General features: G+C 40.7%; 1 protein-coding gene across 1 annotated transcript in view; it reads left to right on the plus strand.

Moving 5' to 3' along the window:
• The window catches only part of LOC136834443 (pre-mRNA 3'-end-processing factor FIP1-like), a 267,929-nt gene that overhangs the window by 104,340 nt on the left and 136,198 nt on the right, over positions 1 to 27,391 (plus strand). The window contains exons 5-6 of the mRNA XM_067097042.1: positions 6,888 to 7,029; positions 7,413 to 7,574. Coding sequence (XP_066953143.1) covers positions 6,888 to 7,029; positions 7,413 to 7,574 — 304 coding nt within the window. The remainder of the gene's footprint in view (positions 1 to 6,887; positions 7,030 to 7,412; positions 7,575 to 27,391) is intronic.

A 27,391-nucleotide genomic window follows, 5' to 3' on the forward strand; every position in this document is an offset into this window, starting at 1 on the left:
CCTCATCTCCGACTCAATGCCCCCTGCCTATCCCTGACATTCTCCTCAATCGTTCTCTTCGTTATCACTTACATTTCATCTACCTTTACTCTTTCCTTCAACTCCTCATACGTCCAATCATTAACTCCTTTCAAATCACCTGTCATCACCTGCCGTACCTTCACGTACCTCTCATCATCCACATTCTGGCAATCGTAATATTCCCCACATAATCTCCCTCACATATTCCTCGGACTACGCTTCTTCCTGGCACTCGGCAATGGCGTTATATATACCCTCGGATCTCCATGTTCAAACCCCATCATATACACACATTTGCCTGACTGTTTAACACCTGCTACCCTCGCCCCCTCACTATCATTGTTGGCTATCCCTGAAACATCATTGCTGCCACTTTCACACTCTAACTTCTCCAGTCTCATGTGGCACTTTTACCTTCTCTGTGCAATTAGGCACTCTCTTCCACAATTTTGCTCAACCTACCATCCTTCCCCAAATACAAATCCCCAAGCACATCCCCTTTCATACGTAATTCAATTACATTCATACTAGGACGGACCACCATCCCGCATTTTTTCAAAAACTTACATCCCAATAAAATATCATATTTATCATTCGTACTCTCAATCACACAAAAATCACTTTCATCCATCACTACACCCCCAATTTCTAACCGTTCACACACTCTTCCAACCACTGCTACCCCTAAATTTCCAATCCCTCTTACTTCCCCCTGACAGTTCCTAATCTCACACGTATTCCTCAATTTCTCATCCATTCTTAAATATGACATTCATACTACACCCGGTATCTACTAAGGCAATCAATCTTACTCCCTTACAACACACTTGCACACTCATGCACTCGTCAGTCTTTCCAACAAAACCTCCCTCATGCAACAACCCCTCACGTACATGCATCACACGCACCGCTTGCATCCTGGAGGATCCGCCCATTTGAACCCCCTTCTCAGTTTGAATTACATGTCACAGTCACCTCTTTTACGTTTACATACACTTGATATACCCTTCCATTTCCCATTCGTCACACTTCGCTCTCGGTTCTGAACACATTCGTCGCATAATGCCCATTCTTACCACAGTTGCCACATGTACATTCACTTTCGGGTACCCTACAACCATTAGCAATATGACCCACCTGTCACTGTAGCATTTAACCCCTATCTTTCGTACACTCCCTTACCAAATGTCCCGGTTGCCCACACCGAAACACTCCCAAAGAAGCCCACCTACACTCATTCTTTGTTATGTCCTTCCTTTCCACATCTAAAACATATTCAGCTTCCACTCATCGACCTTCCCTTTGTACACTACTATCCCCTAACGATTAACCCGTTTGTTCCTCACAAACCCACCATTCATCCTCACTGGCACCTCCACATTACTTGCTCTTACCTCCTATCTAGATACACTATCGGCCATTCTCATTGGGCCCCTCAGCACTGCATCCCTAAGCTTCCAAACTCTGGTACTCTCTCATCTACCCCAGCCCTTACACTTACACTTCTGCTCTCTTTTATAACCCTGTCAAGCTCATAATCTTCTACAATTTCAAAATTTCTCCCCAAGTCAACCTTTCAGTCATCCATCTTTTCTTCTCCTTCCTTCAAGTTCACAAATTCTCCTAACTCCATCTGGCACTGTCCTAACAACTTCAGTACTAACTCCTTACATTCATCTATCCCCATCATCCCCAAACTTCTTCCTTGCCAACGTCTCCAGCCTACAAGCATACAGTGACAAGGTTTTCCCAGCTTTCATTCTTGCCTCATCAAATTCATTCTTCCTCTTAAACTTAACACTCGCTTTCATACGCCTCGCTTGCTCAACTAGTGTAGCTTTCACCTTGTCATATTCAACTACTCCCACACTCCCTTAATAGCCCTATACATATCAAGCAAAAACCCAGTCAAATATTCTCTATTCATTACTTACTCTCTTACTTTCCCATACTTATCTGACAAAACCTTTCATACTCCCCTAAAGAAATCATGCACACATCCTACTTCATACTCATTATACCTTTCACACAGGTACCTCCCTCACATACATAGCCTTTCTCCTTCTTTCTCACTTTCACTCTCCAGTTTCGCTACTTTCCTCTGTCCTTTCCTTACCCTCTTCGAATACAAGAGTCCACTTCGCACTTACATTCATCTTACTCATTACACTCTTCTTTCCCACACTTTTTATCCACTTTTATCCCTCACCTCCATCCACTTCACTATCTACTGCCTTCACCCTCTCCCTTCTTTCCTGCCTTTCCCACTTCCTTACCCTTCTTACCAGTTTCCTTTCCCTTTCCCTTCTTCCCTTTTTCTTCCCCTGACTTATCCTTACTTTCCCTCCGTTCCTTCCCTTGCTTTTCATTCCCCTTTTCCTTACCCTGCCTTTCATTCTTCCTATTTCCACATCACTTTCATCACTCACGCTTCCATTCACTTCTTCCTCCTTTTCTTTCTCTCTTGCCCCTTCACACGTTCCAGAGGACCTGCCTCCAACAGCCCCTTCTCCAAAACCACCCTTGAACCTACCTTTCATCATTTCTTCCACACTTTTCCTCTCTCCCTCCAACTTTTTATCCACCCTCTCTCTTCCATTCTCTCTCTTCTGACTCTTTCATCTCCTTTCATTCTTCTTTCGCACTTCTTAGCATTCCCCATCTCCTCAACTGACTCCTCAATCTCTGTTCTCACCCCTCCAACCAGTATTCTCCTCTCTCCAACCTCACCAGTTCCTCTTCCATCCTTCTCTTCAGTCACACTACCATACAATCTCAATTGCAGCTGCAGCTGCCAGCCTTACGTTCAGGTATGATATTATGTGGCGGAATTCACACCCACAAACAACACAACACGCAACACTCACCCTGATCTTCGGTTGCTGGAGATGGATAAGGTCCACGGTCGCCAATCACAGCACACACCCACGAAACAAAAAACTTAAACCGACCCTCCACCAACAACGAACCAACAAAAAAAAAGAAGAGACACATGAACCATTAATGTGGTCCCAAAAAAACAGGCGAACTCCCCGTTCACTTTCAAGGTTGGACCTCAACTGCCCAAGACTTCCCCAAAAAACGAAAAACTCCCGACAGACAGAGAGACAGCCGTAAAACCAACTCCAACAACAACCCGAACTACTCTATGACAATTACACACACACACACACACACACACTCTCTCTCTCTCTCTCTCTCTCTCTCTCTCTCTCTCTCTCTCTCTCTCTCTCTCTCTCTCTCTCTCTCTCTCACAAAACGTTGGGAAATGCTAAATAAAAACAAATTTCTTCATCCCTCTATATTCTTTTCTGCCTTCTGCTATTGAAGAGGGGGTTACCTGACAAGCCATGAAGCAACATTGCACTGTACAGGGTGGAAACCTTCGAGTTCCTGTCACCCCTCTCCAATGTGCGGTTAGTACTCATATGGATGCATATTTTTAAATATACTGTATATCCCTCTTGTCTTAGGATAAGAGACATATTCTCTAATTTTCTGGGACTTGGCAGTCTTATTCGAGTTCGAGAAGCCCAATCTCACACTCGAGCAGAACACTTAGTGTCCAGACATGCTGGTGTTATGGTCTTAGCCTCATATCGGCAGGTTCAGAGAAGAGTACAGTTGTTCCTGTCTTTACAGAAATACCAGCTTGACAGTGACAAGTCATCCTCAGTCACCTGTCACCCGTGAGAAAGCTGGGCTCTTATGAGTGGCTTCATCCTTGCTCCCTTCAGTTAAGGATGCAGGAGTTGTAGTCTCCAATAAGGGACTCCCTATTCCTTTCCATTCCTCCCAGGGAGGAATTGAATCAGGAATTAGCCTTGTGGCTAGACAATAGGAACCTCGTTGAAGTGTCTCTTCACACTCATCCTCCTGTCATGCTCCCTTTCTCAGGTGCATTGACTGATGGACAAGGTGCATATCTGGAAGAGTTGCTGCTTTCAGGTAAGTGGAACTGTGATGGCAGACACCTCCACATTAATATCCTGGAAATCAAGACAGATTCCTTAGCTTTTCGAGAGATTCAGGATCTTGGCAAGCTACTCTGTCGTGCTGATGAGTGTCAGTACCCCCATCACCACAAGAGTAACTTTTGTCAACAAACAGGGAGTTGGGTGGGTGGGGGGACTGGTTTCCCATACAACTACAGTACATGTTGTTGGAGCAGGTGTACAAGTAGGCAGTCATACACTCAGTAGAGCTGTTAGACAAGTATACTCCGGGGAACCAGAACATAATGGCAAATAAGCTTAGTCACCAGTGTCAGGTGACAGGGATTTGGCCTTACACCCAGACAGTACACAGGATTTTCCAATATTTGGAACCTCCCAATGATAGATCAGCACAACAGAAGCTATCAGAATGCTATTCCATCTTTCCACCTCCATGGTTGTTGGTAGAAACATCTCCCAACACCCATGGAACAGTCTTGAGGCCTCGGAAGAGGCAAAGTGATCTCTCAATTGCTCTCCCCTGTCTACATTAAGTTAAGTATATCTTAGTTTAACCAGACGACTGAGCTGATTAACAGCTCTCCTAGGGCTGGCCCGAAGGATTAGATTTATTTTTACGTGGCTAAGAACCAATTGGTTACCTAGAAACGGGACCTACAGTTTATTGTGGAATCCGAACCACATTATAGCGAGAAATGAATTTCTATCACCAGAAACAAATTCCTCTTGTTCTTCACCGGCTGGTCGGAAATTCGAACTCGCAGACACGCGACCATTGTATGAGGCTCTTCAGACCCCCGTGCCACGGGAGCAACAGAGGCACAGGTCTCCATAAACACCCATGCCTCTGACACAAGTCCCTGGAAGTCACCTTCCCAGACCATTGAAGAACCTTCTGCCGCTGCTGGGCTCCTCGGATCCCCATGTATCAGTACTCCACAGACACCTGCATCACCATGGGTGCACTGGTCTCCAGTAGAAACCTGTGTCACCAGTATCAGCCTGAAAATTTTTTTTCCCCTGGGCAGGCAAGGTGGTTCTGCCGCTGCTCAGTCCCACAAACTCCTGTGACACCGGTAAGGTCCCCTGATCTATGGAACCAGGCCCGACCCACAAGAGGAAGTGAAGGCCCAGAGCACAGGTGCAGCCTCGCCCCCCCTGCATGTTCTCTCATAGGAACGGTGCCAGGGTCCCAGAAAGGTAATGCAATCCCACAGGTAAGCTCACCTGGAGAAGGAGTTTCCTGTCTAGTCTTCTTTGTCTGTAGAGACCTCGGCCTTGAGGAAGACTACAGCACTCTAAGAGATGAGGTACTGGCGCACTCGAGTTTGCCCCAGAACTTGTAGCGAAGACTTTCGAGACACATTCAGTCCCATCTAGGAACTGGTTGTTAGTGATCGTAACAAGACACTAGTGTGTCCAGTTAGAGTGCTACGATACTACCTTCAGAGGACTCGACACCACAGGCCTGAGTGTTGACGACTCTTTTTAGTACTGGCTCGGCTAAGAAAGAAGTGTTCAAGAACATGAATTCTCTCTAGCTTTGTGAGGCTATCAACAGGCAGACTCCAACCCAACATGTAGCCACGAGTTCATTTCAAGGACCATGAGGATAGGGACATTAGTCCGTCCCTCGCATTCCAGAAGAACCTTTTGGTTCTACAGGTATTTAAACGTCTTTCTACACTCAGGGTGTTGCCCACAGGCCCTGGGACTCCTTTTTCCCATGGGTGCTGTGGTGGCTGCTCATCAAGTTGTGTAACTCACCCAGGTCCCATAGTGGACAGTTTACATCTTGCCTAAGGTGCTCGATGGCAAAGAGTGAATGTGAGGGGGGGACTGGCCTCTCCCTTCTCTCTTTCCTCTCTCTTGCAGAGAGAAACGAGTAGCCATCTGTCACATGCTGGCCAGGTGGGCCATGCAGTTGACCCCACATAACTGAGTACCCTGTCTATAATCTTAGGTAAATTAATAGATGCAAGTCCTCCCCTCTCTTCGGCAAGGGGAGAGAGGGGCTTAACAATAAAACAACCTGTTTGTTATCTCTAGTCTTATTGTCTCCAACACTGGGTTCATCCAAGCCTTTTTCGAAGCAATGTTGCTACTCTATAATCTTAGGTAAATTAATAGATGCAAGTCCTCCCCTCTCTTCAGCAAGGGGAGAGAGGGCTTAACAATAAAACAACCTGTTTGTTATCTCAAGTCTTATTGTCTCCAACACTGGGTTCATCCAAGCCTTTTTCGAAGCAATGTTGCTACACACACACACACACATTAATTCGGAAGGCCCAGAAGTCTGACAGTTGAGCACACAGTTGTTCACACTTGTTCAACATGTCAGAGGCATGGTCTCCTTCCTTTGCTCTAACATGACCAGGAAGGAGGCCCAGGTGAGGTGAACTACCAGTCAGTTCAGAAGCTTACTCAGAACCCTCCCACCAAGAAGTAAGTCTTCCTATGTAAAGACTGATGGCTTGTATATTGTGTAGGAACAATTGACAGGTTTTTAAAGTAATTTGTATTTTTCCCAACTATACAAACCTGAGGTCTTTACAGTTAAATGCCCACCTCATTCCACCCCACATTCTGCTCCCTGGGCCAAAAGGTAAAATGAATGCATACCGTCTGGTTGGGCGGGTCTCCCACCCATAGTCAGTAGTCAACGACATAGGTAACCACCTTATTTAAAGTTAAACAGCTGTCTCCAGCTGCACTGAAGCATATTCCTATGTGAAGATCTCAGGGTTGCATAGTTAGGAAAAATACAAATTACTTAAAAAATTTGACGTGTTTTGTACCTGTATAAAGTAGTAGCAAAGAGCAAAAGTTCCTGTACTGAAATTAAAAGATTTTTATGTAGCCACTTGAGAATTGAATGTACAGTTGTGTAACAACATATTTATTTTCCAGAAAACCAGGAGCAGATATTTCTGACTATTTCAATTATGGTTTCAATGAAGAAACATGGTTTAAATATTGTGAGCGTCAGAAGAGAATGAGGGTCACAGAATCTGGAGCTGGCTTAAGTGGTCTTGGAGTCAGTATCACCAAGGTAAATAATCATAACCGTATTTCTCCTAAAATATTATTTTGTGCATTTTTAACTGAGATGTACCTGTTCATTTGTAAACATAATCTTCTTGAGGAAGGTACTGACTCCAGTTTACGTTACATATGCCATAGTAGTCATTACTGGATTGAGGGACTTTTGCAACATCCCCTAAGCTGCAGTTCTGTCTTTTTATAACTTTTCATCTGTTCCCTGAGGTCTTACCCTACCTAGCTGCCCAACTTCCTTAACTGTCTTCCTCCCATTTTCACCCTCTTTATTATTGAATAGACCCCTTGGGCCACCCCTGTAAAAGTCTTGAAATGTGATTCTGCTCTGATTGAATAAGATTTTATTACTAATAACTAACTTACTTTTATTTTCAGCCATTTGGTAATGCCGGCAGTACAAATATACCAGTTGCTATTGTCAATGACAACAGTAAGTATGGAGGAACAAGTTCTCGTCCCAGGGCCGGACCCCCTCCAAGACCCATCAATAAACCTGGACAGAATGATGTAAACAGCTCCAAGCCCAGTACTATACAGGTAAAGTCCAGTCATTTATCATTATTGTTCTTAAATCACTCTCCATGTGTAGTATTAGGAAAGCTTTATTGATTTATATGTCTGAGGCACTCTTGCCTTAATTCCCATCTGATGCTACTTCCATGTCTACAACTGCTACTTTCTTTCTTTCTTTAAATCTTCATTCTCTTGACATGAGAGATTTCAGCTACTTTATTTGAAAATCAAATGAAGTTTAAGATATGAATTCCTTAGCTTTTAGTGGTGGCTTCAGTGTATTCTTTTGTTGATTGCAAACCTGATTAGATAAAATAGTTAGCTCCAAGATGAGCTGCAGTTGAGCAAATTATACCTGCTGCTGTATTAATGTTTTCACACCTTCAGAATATCACACTTTATAGTCACTACTTTCTTCAGGTATGATTTTTCTTGAATGTATTTTGATCAAAATATGACACCTTCCCTTTTTTATGAAATTAGCTTGAAGTGGATTTAATAAAAATCTGAAATATAGCTGATTAAGTGTGTCTTTGGGAACTGGTAGTACTTATAGCATTAAAATGCAGATTAGCCTTGGCTGTCCAAAATTTTTTGTGTTGTGGTGAGTATCATTATTTCATAAAAATGGTACCTTTATCTCAGTCACTGAAGTAAGGCTTAAGTAGGATACATTTGTACAGCAAGGTCAGAAAACTGGAGAATCAATATTGAAGGCAAATTAAAATCAGGAAATGTAAAGTTTTGTTATACTCTTAGTACTGACAATTGGTGTTTGTCCCTTTTGTGCTGTTTCTTTGTCAGTATTCCAAAAGGACAAAATGTGTGGATCTTCAGAAAATCTGGCAAGGGCATTGCTTTCACTAAACAGTCTGTCTTATGTACAGTAGAAATATAACCCCCATAGTTCATCCTAGTTAAAGTATTAGGTCCCCCCTTTTACTGAACGTAAGTTAAATTTCTGGCATGGCAGTTTCAGTTGTACACTGGCACCTAAACTTAACAAACCTCAACTTACTGGATTTCATTACCAACAGGTGTGTCATTGAGGCCAGGGAAATAAAAACATTTATTTGTTCCTATGGAAGTTCAAACCAGAGCCTTTTATATAGGAGCTTTCCTCAGCGTGAGCTGGAGACCATGTTGAACTTGGTAACAAGGCCGTTAACTGGTGGTTGGAGGTGGGAGTGAGGTGCCCCCTCATTCACCATAGATTACTAATCAATTGTTCTTCAGCCACTGAGAAGAATAGATGTGCTGTGCTCACTTTACTTACCAATATTTAGATTGTTTCTCTTTGCTTTGAAGTTGTTTTTTCCTATAATAAAAAAAAACATGATTAGCCTAATTGCATGGAGCATGGGTGCTTTATGTCACCCCTGTAACAGTAGACCCTCACAGCTACTGTTCCTTTTGTTGGGGAAAGGCATATTCTCATGCTTCCCCCTGCAAGGAGTGTGCTAGTTTGTCTACTCCTCCTCTTTCCTTTTTCCTTCTATTCCTTTCCCCTCATGTACTAGTGGTACTACCTATCCTCAGAAAATAAGTACTAGAGCTGAATAGAGGTCTGGCCTCACCCTTTCCTCAGGGGAAGCGATAGCTGTTGTTGGGGATGCACAATTGGCAGCTGTCTCACTTTGAACCCACCAGACCACAATGTTCTTGGCACTAAGACGACGTTACCTCTAGAGTACCTGTGGAAGATTTTGCTTACTTTCAACATTCTAGGCAGCTTGCCTTTTGCATTGTTCTTGGACAGCCTAGCTGAGGAAGTGAAGCTGTGTCTGGCACCTTCCTCTCCTGTTTTGTCTGCAGCTTCTTTGGGTAGCATGAAGAAGGGGAGTCCTCCTGTTGCATTAATTGTTCCAGTGCCTGATCCTCTGGTTGCTTCATTGTCTTCATTCTCATCCCCATCAAGCTGCTCCTCGTTGATCTCATCTGTATGCTCCCAATCCCCAGACTTTCCTTATGCAGGAGGAAGAAGAAAAAGAAGTTCAAGGCCTTGTGGAATAAGTCCCAGTGGACTTCATGTATGCAATCTTCTTTGAGTAGGGGAGGAGGGGCTCTTGGTCACCAATGCTTGCCTCTGGTAGGGCAGGTGCTCCAGCACCCATCCACTTACATGAGAGAACTGCCTCGTCCAAATATGAGATCCTAGGCTTTCCGTTGGATGAATCTGCGTGTCTTGCTTATGCTGCATGTGCTCAGTCAGTCTCGTGATTGGGTGCACATGATTACAGTACAGGCAGTCCCCCGGTTATCAGGGGGGAGAGGTTCCGTTCTGACACTGTGATGATAATCGCTGATTTTCGGTTATTGGCGCCTCTGTTAGGTATGTATCGGCGCCAGTACCCAATCATTGGTGCCAATAAGCAGAAATCGGTGATTTTCCAGCGCTGAAAATTGCTGAATTTCGTTGCTAGACAATTTCCATAAAACCGGATTGCTGATAACCAGGGACTGCCCCTATTTAGGATACCCCTCTCCTTTTGCTTCCAAGGAGAAGCACAGAGAAAGGCACTTACAACCTGTTCACTCTGCACATGCAAGATCTTCTGACTATATGCAGTTCTTGGCTATGGATTATGTTCTCCCCCCCCCCCATGCCTCTCCAGGGGCACACAGGTTAGAGTCAGTACCATCTTCATGCCTAGCTTGCACCTAGCACTCGCACCTGAAGGAGAGTGTCTCCATTGAGCTCTTCCAACTCTCATGCATGGTTCATGATGTGCAGAGAATGTTCATGGGAGTGGCATACACATTCTCGCTCTAATGCATCTCCCATTAGCTCAGGGTTACTCCGTATAGGGTTGGTGGTAGAGCAGAGTCCAGAGACAAACGTAATTCAGAAAGTGACTGTTGGATCTGTGGGACTTCTCCAGTGAGAAGCTCAGCTCACATGTCATGAGTGAGAGCAGGCCAAGGAGCAGAAGTCTGGTGCAGCATTCTCCTTGGCTGAAGAAGATATAGCTCATGCCATAGGGGATCTGATGAGTCCAGAAACCTTGCACGCTGAGCAGAAACAGCCAATTCTGGAGGTTATTGTGTGCATTCATAAGTGTAACAACCTCAGGGAGGCCACCTCCGCTTCTCACCTGGCTACCATTTCATCCATCGAGCTCTCTGAATCAAGAGTGTTGTTCAGGTGGTGGCTGTGGTCTAGCTTGCTTTTGGTGTTTTAAGCAAGGTAAATCTCTGATTTGTGGGTGGGAAAGTTCCCCATTGTCCAACAGATCAAGCACACTCATCCCCTCACTGCTCACATACCAGAGGAGGTATTGCACACTGGAGGTGACATGCACTCATCAGTCAACAGATTGACAAATGACCTTTCTCTGGAGACTTCATCCAGATGGTAATTCTTTCAGACATGAGTTCCAGGGAGATAGTGTCCCTGGCATCTCTCCTGGTTGTCGTATGGCTTGATCTATGGTTAAACATGTTGATAGACTTTGCTTTGGCAGGTGTCGCCTCTCATGACAAGGTGACCATTAGGAGGTTGTTGGTGTCAGGAGGGAAGGCATTGACTTTTGACCAGACTGCCATGTAGGCTAACCTGGTTCAGAGAAGGCGAAATTTTCCTCTCTTTGCATAAGAGTAACCTCTCTGAGGAAAAGTTTGGTGGTGAACTCATCACTAGTCTTTCCAGAGAGTAGCGTGGAAGTGGCAGTAGAGCTGAGAAAGTCAGATTCCCAAGGTTCTGTCTGATTATATGTTAGATTTATAAGTTAGTCATTATTTTAGTTTTATTTTCTGCGTTAGTGAAATGGTATGGGCGTTACAAAATGTATAAAAAGCATGTGTTTAATTTTATAAGACTTTTTATAGCAAAGCATTCCGTGTTTAAAAAGTATGTTCTTGTTGTGACATCATAGGAAGTGACGTCATAGGACGGAAATGGCAGGAGGGAGAAAAATGGAAATAAACGCAGGCGGGAATGTTGAACAAATGGTGGCAGGGTAGAGAGAGCTCTCTGAAGGTTAGGTCGATAAAAGTTGGGTTGTAAGTCTGTTTTGTGGTTTTTGTTGTCGTAAGCTGGATTGCATAGTGAAAGAACAACAACGTGAACAGGTGAGTGGATTGCATAATTGAGTCATTTTCGGACGGGTTAGTTTAGGAAAATTTTCAAGTGGTAGCAGAGTGTGGTCGGTTAAAAATGGACGGATCTGATGGTAAACTTTGGGAGATGAAATGGAGAAGAGACTGTCCGAGATTTAGCGGGACACAGGGCGATTATAAAGGATGAAGAGGACAAGTTGAAGATTGGCTTGTGGTGTGTGGAGAAGAAGTGAAATATCCGGGGATAGAGATAAGAATGAGCTTAAAAGGGAAAGATTTAGAAGTAACAGAAGGAATAGATAGAGATAAACTTAAGGATAAAGAGGGTTCAAAGATAATCCTAACCAAATGGGATGAAGTGTATCTAAAAGATACGTTAATGGAAAATTACAGTAAAATGAAAAACTATTTTAAAATAGAAAGAGAATCTAGTGAAAAGATGAGAGATTTTATAATTAGGTATGAAAAGGCAGAGTCAGAGTGTAGTAGAGCGATAGGTAAAAGCATACCTGAAGGGGACGCAAAAGGTTTTCATGTACTAGAACAATCGAATCTCACAGAAGATAAAAAACAAATGGTATTAGCAGCTTGTGGTCAAGAAAAGTTGGAATATAAAACAGTGTCACAAATAATGAAAAGAATATTTGAGGGATTAGGGAATAAAGAGGAGGGGGAATGGTTGGGACCAGAAGTTTGTACAAGTTTTGGGAAAGGGTGGAAAAACCAAAGATATCGCGGAAAGGGGAATCGAGGTAGAGGTGGAAGAAATCCTTTAAATAGAGAAGGGAAAGTAGCACTCTGTGCAGTATGCAAATCAGAATGGCATTAAGCCAGAGATTGTCCTCAGAATTTTCCAAATAAGAAGAAATCAGAAACTGGACAAGAAGAAGAAAAAGTTTATATAGAAGTTAGTAAAATAGAAGAAAAATCTTGGGAAGAGTTGATATTGAAAAACAAAAAGCTTTATTTGAAGACAGAAATTTTGCAGGGTGATGTACCATGGTTAATAGGTAAGAAAACCATGAGTAAAATGGGGATGACCATAAATTTAAAAGAGAATTATGTTAAAATAGAAGTATTAGGGGAAATGAAGGTAAAGTTAAGAGAAGACAAACAGGGCCATTTAAGAATACTGTACCAGTTTGCCATTTAAGAATACTGTACCAGTTTTGAGGAGGAAGTTAGAAGAAGAATTGTTATTGGAGGGTTGGAAGGGAAAGAGTCTAAGGGAAATTAAAGGTGCAATGATGAAGTTACATCTACAATTTGGCCATGGAAGTAGAGATAAAATATGGAAGGTAACAGAAGAAGCACAGTGGAGTGATGGTTTGAGAGAGAAGGAAAAAGAGGAAATAAAAAAGTTACTAACAGACTTAATGGCAAGTTGTGAGGTATGTAAAAGATATAAAAGAAACCTAGCTTAAGAAAGATGAAGATGATGAGGAAGTGGATTGGTCCATAGCATTAAGATGGGTAGTGAGTGCTAGGAACTGCTTAATAAATAATGGCAGTTTCTCCCCTAACCAATTAGTATTTGGGAAAAACCCTTCTTTGCCTAATTTAATGGGAGGAGAAAGTTCAAGTCCTGCAAGCAGAGAGAAAGGTATGGAAGAAAGCATAGTGAGGGATACATTGAATGCAGTGCGTAAGGCCAGAGAAGTGTTTATCAAAAATGAGTCTTGTAATAAAATAAGAATTGCTTTAAACAAAAATGTCAGAGAACATAAATTTGAAGAAGCAGTAGTGGGAGATGAGATATTCTATAAGAGAGAAAATGAAAATGAATGGAGAGGACCTGCTCAGGTAGTGGGAGTATCAGGTAAAACAGTAGTGGTTAAACATGGGGATTCTCTAAGAGAACTAGCTAGAATACATGTTACTAGGATTCAAAGACTATCACCAGAAAAAGAGAAAATACTTAAAATAGACAAAATACACACTGTGAAGGATGAATCCCTTGCATCAAAGGATGGGGATATAGATGGGCAGGAAGAAAGGAGATGATAATTGGCTGGAGAAGGAATGCAGATACAGAAGACACTATTGAAAGAGATTTGGCAGAGGAAACACTGGAAGATGAAGGGGAAAGTGAGGTAATAGAAGATGAGTTAATAGAAGAGATACCAAAATTCAGAAAGGGAAATAGAGTTAGAGCTATAAACAAAAATACAGGACAAGTAGAAGAGCGGACTATATTGAGTCTTGCAGGAAAAAGATCAAGCAAATCTTGGGCTGATTTGTACAGTGTAGAAGACTCATAGTAAGGTGACAAGGGATGGGTTACCTTATGAGATTATAGTCATGCAGAAAAAATTGAAGATGAAGAAGTGGTTTTGCTAGGATTCGAAAATAGAAGTGTAATTGAAGCTAAAGAAAAAGAATTGCAAAGTTGGAGAGAAAACAAGGTATATGCGGAGGTAAATGACATTGGACAGAAAGCTATATCTACAAGATGGGTAGTAACTGAAAAGGTAAAAGGGGGGGAAAGGATATGTAAAGCAAGATTGGTAGCTAGAGGTTTTGAAGAAGAAATGGCTGAATGGGAAAAAGATGCTCTTACATGCAGTGCCAAAATTTTAAAATTTTGTTTGACAGTAATAAAACTGAAAGATTGGAATTGTTATACATTAGATGTGAAAACTGTGTATCTACAAGGTGATGAAATACAACGAGAGGTATATTTAAAACCACCAAGTGAAGATGGTTGGAGTGGATTATGGAAGTGGAAGAAAACTGTTTATGGGCTCAAGGATGCAGCAAAGGCATGGTATTGTAAGGTGGTAAAAGTGGTGGAGGAGCTTGAAGGCGAGTAGAGTAGATTAGAACCTAATACCTGTATATTCTTTCGGAGGAAAGACAATAAATTGGACAGTATTTTATGTACACACGTAGATGATTTTTGCTATGGAGGAAGTGAAGGATTTTTAAAAGAAACAGTTGGGAAATTGAAAGGGAAATTGCAAGTAGGAGAACAAGAAAGTAAAAGTTTTAAGTATATAGGAGTAATAGTAGAGCATAAGGAAAATGGAATTTGTCGTAATCAGTGGCATTATATAAATTCTATAAGAGAACCAGAGGCCAGATGATTTACAGGTAATAGAGTATTAGGACAAAAGGAGTTAACAGAATATAGATTAGTGGTAGGACAGTTGAACTGGGTATCACTACATGCCATGCCAGAAATATCATGAGATATTAGTGAATTAAGTAAAGCTTTTAAAGAAGAAATGACTCAAGATATGAGAAAGCTGATTAACCCTTTAACGCCGACTGGACGTATTGTACGTCGACAAAAATTGTCTGTCAGGTGCCAAGTGGACGTACGGTACGTCGACTACAAAAAGTTTTTTTAAATATTCGCGGGAAATTACTTATAGCCCAAGTTTGCAAAAAATTTTAAATCACGCGCCTTGAGGGATGCTGGGAGTTCACGGATCACGCTGTTGTTTTGTTTACAGCGTGATCCAGCTGCACATGCGCGAATTTCTTTCTTCTCCCACTAGAAAGCATCAGCGACACATCTCAGAAATTCTTTCGTCACTTTGTCGTAATTTTTGCAGTGTTTTATATTAGCCGTTACATAAAGTTTTATATATGAAAATGTGCGCAATTTCATGTAGAATACAACAAAAAACAACCCATGGTTGTAGCTTTTATAAGTTTTGAAATGTTTTCATAAAAATCACGATAAGTAGCAAAATTTCAGCCTTTGGTCAACTTTGACTCGACCGAAATGGTTGAAAAACGCAATTGTAAGCTAAAACTCTTTCATTCCAGTAATATTCAATCATTTACCTTCATTTTGCAACAAATTGGAAGTCTCTAGCACAATATTTCAATTTATGGTGAATTTTTGAAAAAACTTTTTCCTTACGTCCGCGCGGTAACTCAGCCGAAAATCTCAGAAATTCTTTCGTCACTTTGTCGTAATTTTTGCACCGTTTTATATTAGCCCTTCAATGCTGACTGGACGTATCGTAAGTCGACTAAAATTGTCTGTCAGGTGACGAGTGGACGTACCGTACGTCGACTACAAAAAATTTCAACCTTCGGTCAACTTTGACTCGACCGAAATGGTCGAAAAACACAATTGGAAGCTAAAACTCTTTCATTCTAGTAATATGCAATCATTTACCTTCATTTGCAACAAATTGGAAGTCTCTAGCACAATATTTCGATTTATGGTGAATTTTTGAAAAAAACTTTTTCCTTACATCCGCGCGGTAACTCGGCCGAACATCTCGGAAATTCTTCATCACTTTGTCGTAATTTTTGCACCGTTTTATATTAGCCGTTACATAAAATTTTATATATGAAAATGTTTGCAATTTCATGTAAAATACAACAAAAAACAACCATGGTTAGCTTATATCAGTTTGGAAATATTTTCATATAAATCACGATAAGTGCCAAAATTTCAACCTTCGGTCAACTTTGACTCGACCGAAATGGTCGAAAAACACAATTGGAAGCTAAAACTCTTACATTCTAATAATATTCAATCATTTACCTTCATTTTGCAACAAATTGGAAGTCTCTAGGACAATATTTCGATTTATGGTGAATTTTTGAAAAAAAACTTTTTCCTTACATCCGCACGGTAACAAGGCCGAAAATCTCAGAAATTCTTTCGTCACTTTGTCGTAATTTTTGCACCGTTTTATATTGGTTGTTACATAAAGTTTTATATATGAAAATGTGCACAATTTCATGTAAAATACAACAAAAAAACAACCCATGGTTGTAGCTTTTATCAGTTTTGAAATATTTTCATATAAATCATGATAAGTGCCAAAATTTCAACCTTCGGTCAACTTTGACTCGACCGAAATGGTCGAAAAATGCAATTGTAAGCTAAAACTCTTACATTCTATTAATATTCAATCATTTTTTTTCCTTACGTCCACTTGCGGTAACTTAACCGAAAATCTCAGAAATTCTTTTGTCACTTTGTCATAATGTTTGCACCGTTTTATATTAGCCGTTACATAAAGTTGTATATATGAAAATGTGCGAAATTTCATATAGAATACAACAAAAAATAACTTATGGTTGTAGCTTTATCAGTTTTGAAATATTTTCATATAAATCATGATGTGCCAAAATTTAAACCTATGGTCAACTTTCACTTGACCGAAATGGTCGAAAAATGCAATTGTAAGCTAAAACTCTTACTTTCTAGTAACATTCAATCATTTACCTTCATTTTGCAACAAACGGGAAGTCTCTAGCACAATATTTCGATTTATGGTGAATTTTTGAAAAAAACTTTTTCCTTCCCTCCACGCGTGGTAACTCTGCTGAAAATCTCAGAATTTCTTTAGTCACCTTGTCGTAATTTTCGCACCGTTTTATATAGGCCTTACATAAAGTGTTATACATGAAAATGTGTGCAATATCATTTATAATACAACAAAAAATAACTCATGGTTGTAGCTTTTATCAGTTTTGAAATATTTTCATATAAATCACAATAAATAGAAAAAATTTGACCTTTGGTCAACTTTGACTCGACCGAAATGGTCAGAAACTGTAATTGTAAGCTAAAACACTTACAGTCTAGTAATATTCAATCAATTACCTTCATTTTGCAACAAACGGGAAGTCTCTAGCACAATATTTCGATTTATGGTGAATTTTAAAAAAACTTTTATGTCCGCACGTTACGAATTCATGCATTATTTTGTGATAATATTTTCTCTGTGTGGCTTTGATCGTTTACGATTTGTTATATACCAAAATCATCGCAATTTAGTGTACAATACAACGAAAAAAAAATAACTCATTGGCTTTAACCGTTTTGATCACAGTGCGATTTGTATACAATTATATGAAATTTTTTTTGCTCTGTCATATATTGCAATATTTATATATGATAATAATTTTTTCATTTCTGATGGTTGCATACTAAACTTCAGGCAATGACAAAAAAGGAGCCAAAAATGAACTCTTAATCTTAAAAACTAAGCGTGCTGTGATTTTTTGAAAAAGACTTTTTTTCCGCTTTGGCGCTAACTCCCAAACGCCGCCGGCATACGACAGACACTTTTGTAAATAGAAGCTCGGCGTTTAAGAGTTAAAATAGTGAGAAAAACTAAGAGCATAATGGGAGAAGTGATGATAAGTGAGTTAGAAGAAGAAAAGATTTTTTGGGAAACCCATGCAGATGCTTCATTCGGGAATATTGAAGATGATCATACACAATTAGGTTATGTGATATCATTGACAGATGGTAAGAGGAGAAGTCCCATATGGTGGAAATCCAGAAGAGTAGCAAAGTCCACCATTGAAGCAGAAGCTTTGAGTGTGGGAGAGGCTGTAGGAGGATTGATATACAGTAAACCCCCCGTATTCGCGTTCTCAAGGTTCAGGAGGACTCACCCATTCGCAGGTTTTTCTATGGAACCTATCTAAAAAAATTTATGGGAAACTCACGATTAAAATTGCGGTTTTTCCATGGAACATATGTATAAAAATATTTTATGGAAACTCCATATTCGCGGATGCAGATATTTTTTGTCTTTCTTGTATAGCAATGGTATTCTGTATTTTCATATTTATTGTATAATAACATTAAATAATCATGTAAAACAATAATAATACTGTACATATAATAGTAATAGAAATTAAATAATAATATTATGTAATACTACACTGGGTACCTTAATAATAATAAATAATACAGTAAAGTTGAATCATACGGGTAGTAACTGGTGATGAATGTTGATTTCAGTATGCTGTAGATGATGATGATGATGAATTAGTTGTGCAGTATGATGAATGACGGGAGGCACTGTCATGTTAAGGTATTTGAGCATAGCAACGAAGGTGGTGCAGTAGGGCTGCATGAGTATTTTACCTTGTTCATGCTCAATGCGGGCGACCGCAATTAATGTCATGCTGTAATGGGCTGCTACTTCTCTGTGACTTTTGCCCCCTCTTAACAAAACAATCGTGTCTACAGTACTTTCTTATCATCAGTCATTACAGTAATTGTAGGCTATTGGCCAGAGGCCTTAGAAGAAGCAGAGCATTCAGAGGACATCTTAATGCATGATTTAAAAAAATATTTTTAGGCCATAGTACTGTACACGCAAAACACACAAACGTGAGATATCAATAAAACGGGTTATATTGGGTCATTTGCCGCTACGGTATACGCATGGTACTACTGGTTGCGCGTACATATACTTACACTGATCTTCTGCACATACAGTACGTACATTTTATAAAATTTTTTGTTGTAAGATGATTTTTAAATATTACATACAAAAAGTGTTTTAGGATGATACATAGTATAGTACAGTATACAGGTAGTACGTAGAGCATCTCTAAAATACGTAAGACAACAGGAATACTGCAGGGTACGTATGTTTACATCTGCGGTACGTAGCATTTTCATGTATGTACTAAGTATATATTAATGACTACTGTAAGTACATTTTGTAAGTTGAAAAATTATTTACTAATTTTCAAATATTACAGTACTGTAATATATTAACGTAAACACAGCAAAATTTCAATAATATATATTTGTTTTTCTTAAAAGTGCTTCACCCAAGCCACCTCTCTGCAAATACAAAGAAATCGCAATGCTGGATGCTGTGTACCCAGAACCAGTGATACTCGACACACTATTGGCTGTCATCTGCAAAGCAGCCAATCCAGAAGCACCATTCATTTTCCTTGGCGCTCATTGGCTGAACATTCACAACCAACTCGCGAACACGGAATTCTGGGAGACCGCTCCACGGCATCCTCCTCAGATTGTGCATATAGTTTGCAGCATCCTACCATGTGTCTGTCCTTTTTGATTTTTTATCTTTGCGCATCAGCGGTATTCGGCCCTAAAATGCCTCCTAAAAAACGCCCTGCTCCTTCAAAGCCTTCTGGCAAAGAGTCTAAAAGAAAGAAGGCTGTTATGAAACTCGAGGAGAAGGTGAAACTTCTTGACATGTTAAAGGAGGGCAAAAGTTTTGCCGCTGTTGGCCGCCATTTCAGTGTTAATGAGAGCACAGTGAGATATATCAAGAAGAAAGAGGCGGAGATACGCAAGTCTGTGAGTATGAGCTACTTCGGTAGTGCAAAGACAGTTGCAACAGTGCGGGATAAAACAATCGTGAAAGTGGAATCTGCTCTGGCAATCTGGATAAAGGACTGCCGGAAGAAAAACGTGCCCCTCGACTCTAACATCATTCGCGAGAAAGCGCGACAACTCAACCAGTAGTTATCAACTGCTAAGGAAGGCGACGACGTAGTACAGGCAGAGGAAGGCGTTGAAGAAGGCGAATTAGAATTTTTAGGCTTTGATGAACCAGCAGAAGAAGAAGAGGGGGAAGAGCCCCAAGCAGGACCATCATCAGCGCCTCAAGGTTTCCAGGCCAGCAAGGGGTGGCTCCACTGATTTCAAAAGCAGTTCCACCTAAAGTCTGTTAGTCTGCATTGGGAATCAGCATCTGCAGACATTGAAGCAGCCGCGAAATATCCAGAGGCCTTCAGGATCATCGAGGAGAAGGGCTACCATCCAGAACAGGTGTTCAATATGGATGAGACTGGCCTGTTCTGGAAGAAGATGCCTTCCCAGACATACCTTATGAAGGAGGAAGCTAAAGCCTCCGGATTCAAGGCCCAGAAGGATAGGGTTACCCTCATCATGTGTGGGAATGCAGCTGGTTTCATGCTTAAACCAGGCCTCATTTACAAGGCTGCAAACCCCAGGGCCCTCAAGAATAAGAACAAGGCATTGCTTCCTGTGTTCTGGATGCATAACCCTAAGGCCTGGATCACCAAAGTCCTCACAGAGTACTGGTTCCATCAGAGCTTCATCCCCAAGTTAGGCAATACCTGAATGACTTGGCCATGGAGTTCAAGGTGTTGCTGATTATGGATAATGCTGGTTGCCACCCTCTCGATCTTTCTTACAGGGGAGTCCAGCTTGAGTTCCTCCCTCCCAACACCACCTCTCTCCTCCAGCCTATGGACCAGGGCGTGATCCGTGCCTTCAAGGCACTCTATACCGGGAACTCCCTCCAGGACCTTGTAACTGCAATGGACAGTGACAGTGAATTTACGCTAAAAGAATATTGGCGTAAATTCACGATTGCCACGTGTCTGAGCATCATCAGCTGATCACTAAATGACATGAAGAAGGAGACCCTGAACGCATGCTGGAACAAATTGTGGCCGGAGTGTGTTCATGATTACAGGGGCTTCTCTCCTGAAGAAATTCAACATTCGGCCATTAATAAGGCTGTCCAGTTGGCGACGATTCTAGGTGGGGAAGGCTTTGAGGACATCACCGAGGATGAATTCCACATCCTTATTGATGCTCACTCTGACCCCCTGACGTACCAGGATTTGGAAGAGCTGACAAAGTCTGCCAGTGAGGAAGAAGATACGCCAGGTTCAGGGGAGGAGCAGGAGGAAGAGGAGAGCGGCCTGACTTTGGAACGTCTGTCCCACGTGAAGAGAATGATTAAGGATCTGCAGGAGTATGTTTCAACATGGGATCCTTTTATGGAACGCTCCTTAAAGTTTTCAAACATCCTTGATTCAGCATGGGAGCCCTATAATCAAACCCTCACCACCATGAAAAAGCAGCGACAGCAGCTGCCTATCACCATGTTCATCAAACGGACGAAGAAGGCCCCTCTAAAGCCTCCCAAATCACCCAAAGTAGTGCCTCTCGAATCACCTGAAGAAGTGCCTCCCCAGCCGCCTGAAGTCGTGCCTCCCACATCAACTGAAGAAGTGCCTCCCATATCAACTGAAGAAGTGCCTCCTGAAGGTGAAAGGCACCCTCAGATGAGTTGTAACTCCTCTGCTTTGCTGTGCAGTCATATCTTCATCATCATTCATCGCACTGCATAGCTAATTCATCATCATCATCTTTAATCAACATTCATCGCTGGTGAGTACCCGTATTGTTTACATATGTAGTAATCTTAATATATAAGTAGCATTAAATTTTTTAAAATGTGCATAAATTTTTTGAACATTTTTTGTCTCTCTCTTTTTGTGAATTACGTATACGTTAATACCAATGTTCCCCCCGAAAAGATAACGGGAGGGCTTGTAACTGTATGAAAGAAAATGTGCGTGGCTGAATACGTAGGGAGGACTGGATTATTTTCACCTACAGCTGTAAGCCATACAGTATGTACGTATAAATGTAACTATAAAATGTTTAAGATGACTTGGAAATTATATTAATAGTATCATTTCAAAGATTAATACAGTAATAAGGTAATAGTTTAATGTATATTTGATGAAGGCTGGTATTTCTAGGCATACAGTACTTTGGTGTTTGACCTTTCATGGTAGACAGGTACAAATATACGTAGTATTAAATTTTTTGAAATGTGCATACGTTTTTTTTTTATTTTTGTCTCTCTCTTTTTGTGAATTACATACTGTATACGTAAATACCAATGGTTCCCCCCTGAAAAGAAAATGGGACGGCTTATAACTGTATGAAAGAAAATGTGTGTGGGGCTGAATACGTAGGGGGAACTGGATTATTTTCACCTACAGCTGTAAGCCATACAGTACGTACGTATAAATATAATGATAAAATGTTTAAGATGGCTTGGAAATTATATTAATAGTATCATTTCAAAGATTAATACAGTAATAAGGTAATAGTTTAATGTATATTTGATGTAGGCTGGTATTTTTAGGCATACTTTGGTATTTGACCCTTCATGGTAGACAGGTATAGGCTAAGCGGTTTTAGAGGGGTGTTGTAAGCATTCGCAGGTTTGACCTATTCGCAGGGATGTGTGGGACGCATTCCCTGCGAATACGGGGGTTCACTGTATTTCAAACGTGTGGGGAGAGATGGTAGGAGGGAAAAAATAAAAACTGATAGTAAAACCTTAAGGGTATCAGTGGGGTCGGGGATTAATTTTGAGTGACGGTGTTCAAACTTCCACAGGTGTTACCTCTAGTTTGACCGAAGATGCATACAAAATTTCAGGTGAATTGGCTGAAAACTTTTTTTTTAGTGAATATTTTTCTTTTAAACATAAAATTTTTGGTGTTTTTTTAAAGTACATCTTCTTTATTTATCATTCAATTTAAAAACAAAAGTAATAGGAGAAAGTTTAGTTCCTATCAAATAGAACGGCAAACTCAAAAATCTAATATGTGATGTATGCTATTTTAAAAAAATATTTAAAAAAGTGCAATAAAAAATACCATAAAATTATATATTAAATCTTGGTAAAAAAAAATTTTTTTAGAGAAAAAAGAAAAATAAATTTGCCGATGTGTACTCTCACTATCTTTGTTCAAATTGCTTTTTAGATGGTTAAAATCCATATATAAATAGGGGAGTTTTTGGAATTTGAATGTAGAAAAAGTAAGTTTTGAGAAAAATGCAGTTAAAGTTTTGCTAACCATTTATTTTGCTTTTAGAAGCATATAAAGTTTCTTGGAAAAGCCTACATGGCACTTGGTCCCCTCTCTTTTATAAGAGATATATTATTCCTCTAAAAAAAAAAACATTTATCACTTAAAGAAAATAGTTTATATTATTTTTGGGGGTTATCATAGAATGCCACTCTACTCTTGTGCTGCCAGGTTTTTAGGAGGCTAATGTGCCCCTCCTTCATATCCTTCTTTTGATGTTCTTTGCTTCTTTTGCTTTCTTGAATGCATAGCAGACATTCATTTCCTGGTCTTCTCTTTCATCTGAAGGCCTTTCAGGCTTTCTCCTGTCGTTTTTCTCATAATAGGCAGCAATGAACTTGCTGCATAGCTGATATCATGTTCAAATCTTTATCACCATGCTATCACTCAATTTACTGAGTCCTCCAAGCTCACTCCTAAACATAACTTTGTTGTTGTTACATATTTTGAAACATATTGTGTATCTTTTTCAAGGCCACAAGATGAAAGTTACATATTTTGAAACATATTGTGTATCTTTTTCAAGGCCACAAGATGAAAGACAATCCTCTTCCGAACGTGGTTTATGCATTCCTCCTTGAGCACTGGATATGGAGTGCCATAAGGACCAGTGCCCTCATTCAAACTGCATATTCCCTTATATGCTGTCGAATCCCCTTCACCAACAAATACTTTGTATATGAATTTCCTGTGTAGTGATCTTTGCCACAATGCAAGAGCACCAGCAGCTTCCATATCTCCAGAAGCTACGTCAGGGACAGCAATTACATCTTGAAAATGCTCATTCTCTTCCTCCTCCCCCTCCTCATCATCAGATAACTTCAAAACAAAGTCGCCGGTGCCATCATCATCATCATCTTGATATATTTTGCAAGGGAATAATAGATTTTACTCGGAGCGAGCTTCGTAATAGGAAGTATTTGGCATCTCCTCAGCACACGTGGTTGGTGGCAACTTGTGAGAAGCCACAACATAAGCTGTCTATACTTTTAGCTTCAAGATAAGTTTTGATATTGCGAGAGCTTGTGCTTCCCTTCGCATACTAAACTTCTTTTTTGGCATGTTGGTAATATATATAATACACAATTGACGTCCAAAAGTCCGAGGAAGTGTTGCAATGGATTGAAAATAACAAATACACGATTACATCAAAGAAATATAAGAATTCTCTCTCGGGACAACTGGCTCACATTATTCACTCCTGGGAAGAGTTGCCATCTCTATCAGGAAAACATATTGTACGGCATACGAAAGAATACGCAATGAAAAGAAATACAAATACCTGAAGAATGAATGCAAAATGAAATAGTAAAACCACCCCTAACCAGACCTTAATTCTCTACTTGGGTGTGGCCTTTAAACTGTTTAAAAGGCTTCGTATCGATATTATCTTAACCGTGGCAATGGCCAGGACCCAGATCTGTGGAAATATGACGATAACTAATTTTCACGAATTTGAGCCAATATCACCAAAATCGCAGGCCGCCGATACCCTTAATGACTGCAATAAAATCAAGTACTGGAGTAAGTAGTAAGAGATTAAAATTGATATTGCAGCAATAAGAGAAACAATAGAATCTGGAGAAATAAGTGAGGTGAGATAGATAAAAGGAAAGAATCGAATAGCTGATGTATTGACCAAAGCTGGAGTTTCAGGGTAAAGCATTAGAAATTATGTAGAGGGTAAAGAGTTGGAGAATACTGTAATGGAGATTAGGATAAGAAGGGGCTGAAGGGGAGGGAGGAGATAAGTATGATTATATGTTAGTTTTATAAGTTAGTCATTATTTTATTTTTATTTTCTGCATTAGTGAAAAGGTGTGTGTTACAAAATGTATAAAAAGCACGTGGTTAGTTTTATAAGACATTTTATAGCAAAGCAATCTTTATGTTTAAAAAGTATGTTCTTGTTGTGAAGTCATAGGACGGAAATGGTGGGAGGGAGAAAAATGTAAACAAATGCGGGTGGGAGTGTTGAACAAGTGGTGGAAGGGTAGAGAGAGCTCTCTGAAGGTTAGGTCGATAAAAGTTGGGTTGTAAGTCTGTTTTGTGGTTTTTGTTGTTGTAAGCTGGATTGCATAGTGAAAGAAGAACAATGTGAGCAGTTGAGTGGGTTGCATAATTGAATAATTTTCAGACAGGTTAGACTAGGAAAAAGTTCACTATCATCAGCCATGCATTGTCTTTCAAACTGGTTGTGGTGGCGAAGGCATCGGTAGCTAAGCCCTTGAATATAGCTAAGCCTTCAATGTCTGGTGTTGTGTTGAAGCCTGCTCTCCATAAACTCAGACAAGGAGGACAACCTTCTTCTGGAAAGAAAGATGGGGTTCTTCCCATCCCTTTCATCCTCCTTACACAGCTATGGCTAGCAGAGAAGGGATGGGGGTTGCTGATATCATGAGGAGGGGGTTGCCTGTCTTACCATTGGCAGTGTGGCAGAAACAGGATGGAACCCTAAATTGTCAGTCCTCTTGGAAGGGTACTGGATTTTATTCAAGGATCATCATCATCTTCTCACAAATACTTCTCCTGGTCTGACCATATCCTCTGGCTTTTTAAAAGTCTCCAGCTCTGTTGGCAGATTTGGGAATGATGGAGAAAGGTGGCATAGATATTGTGGAACCCAGTCTCCATGTTTTTACACTTGCCTCTTCCTTGTACAGAAAGCAACTGGGGTTTGGAGACTAGTGATCAATCTCTACCAGTTGAATGAGTATGTTACACTCATTTCAAGATGGAAACAGTGCAGTTGGTGTTGGAATCCATCATGAAGGGCAACTTCATCTTTTCAGAAGACTCTCTGGGTTTCAGCTTGTGCCCATTCAAGAGATGTACAGTTGCTGCAGGACCTGAATGATTGGCTAGTCTTGGCATCCTCAGAAATGCGATTGCTCCATGACAGAGACCCTTCCTCTCCTTTTGCCATGAGTTAGGGACTGGTAAATACTGAGAAGTCAGATCTGGTTGCTAGAAGTCAGATCTTATTCCCAAGCAGTAGGCAAAGTATCTGGGTATGCTCATATATTCAGCAGTGGTCAGCAGGTTCAGAGAGGTTACAGCGCATTTTGTGGCCCAGTAGGAACAGCCTGCTTGGTTTTGATAGGTGGTCCATGGTCATCTGTCATCCTTGGAAAAGCTTGTCCCTCATAGATGGAGCCACATATGCTTATTGTGGTGGTTAGACAACTAAAACCTCATAAAGGAAGTTCCATAAACTCCCCACCTCCAGAAGTACTTCTGTCCCAATACTTCTGTTTTCTTTTTCAGACACATCGAAAGACGGTTGGGACATACACCTGATAGGGGAGTTCTTTTCAGGTGTGTGGCCGAAGGACGCACCTTAACTGCATATTAGCATTCTGGGAACACAGGAAGCATTACTATCCCTGCTGATTTCTGGAAATAGTTGATGGGTCACTCAGTGCTGTTAGGAACAAACCATCTATGGTGACACTTTGCAAAGCCAAGAATAAGGATTTGCCATTACTTTGTGTTAGTAGCAGTTTCAGACACACAAGTGGACGGTTGAGGTGTGATAGGAAAAAAACAAAAAGAGTACAGTAATCCTTAATCCATCTAATGGCAGAAGATTTAGTTTGAGCTTGGGTTTTCCCCTTTTGCTTGATCCCTGTTGTTCCTTGGGGCAATAAAGGAAGTTAACATTCCATTATCCTGGGGATGATATGGTTTCTATACTTTCCACCATTGAACCTGTTTTTCCTCATCAGGTGATTAACAGAGTTGATCACCCATGCATTCAAGATGACCCTGGCTACTCCTCATGGCAGACAGTCAAGTGGCATCTAATGCTGGTGACTTGCATGACCAGAGGTCTGTCATGTCAATTTGTTGCTTCAGCAGGTCACAGACTCTTCATTCACCCTCGTTAACATTATCTTATATCAGGCTGTGCTGTAAGGCTTGCACACAGCTGTAAGCCAGATATCAGACTGAAGAGCTTAGCTTTCCCCACATGGTGGAATTATGTGTACATGGTAGTTTGTACAGGAATTACTTTTCCTCCATAAATAGTGTTATTCCCTGAAATGGTAGGTAAACCTGTTCTTTGCATCCTAGCCCAAGCACCTTACAGGCCTGTAGGTGAAGCCTCGTTCAAGATCTCTCTCTCAAAGCTGTTTGTTTTACAAGTTCTCAGGACTCATTAGTTCCTGATGGAAGATTTGAGATTTTAATCCAACACCAAGACTTCCATTGTAGGTTCAGGTTGGGATGCTTCTTATGTCCAGTGTAAGCTATAAAACACTTCCTAACAGGACTCAGACTTTCATGGTTTGGAATACCAGGTCCTTTCTCTTCGTCACAGACTAGCATAAGTAGGTGTCCTGGAACGTCCTTTCTTCTCTGGCTTT

The sequence above is a fragment of the Macrobrachium rosenbergii genome, chromosome 53 (assembly GCF_040412425.1).
Source record: "Macrobrachium rosenbergii isolate ZJJX-2024 chromosome 53, ASM4041242v1, whole genome shotgun sequence".
NCBI lineage: Eukaryota > Metazoa > Arthropoda > Malacostraca > Decapoda > Palaemonidae > Macrobrachium > Macrobrachium rosenbergii.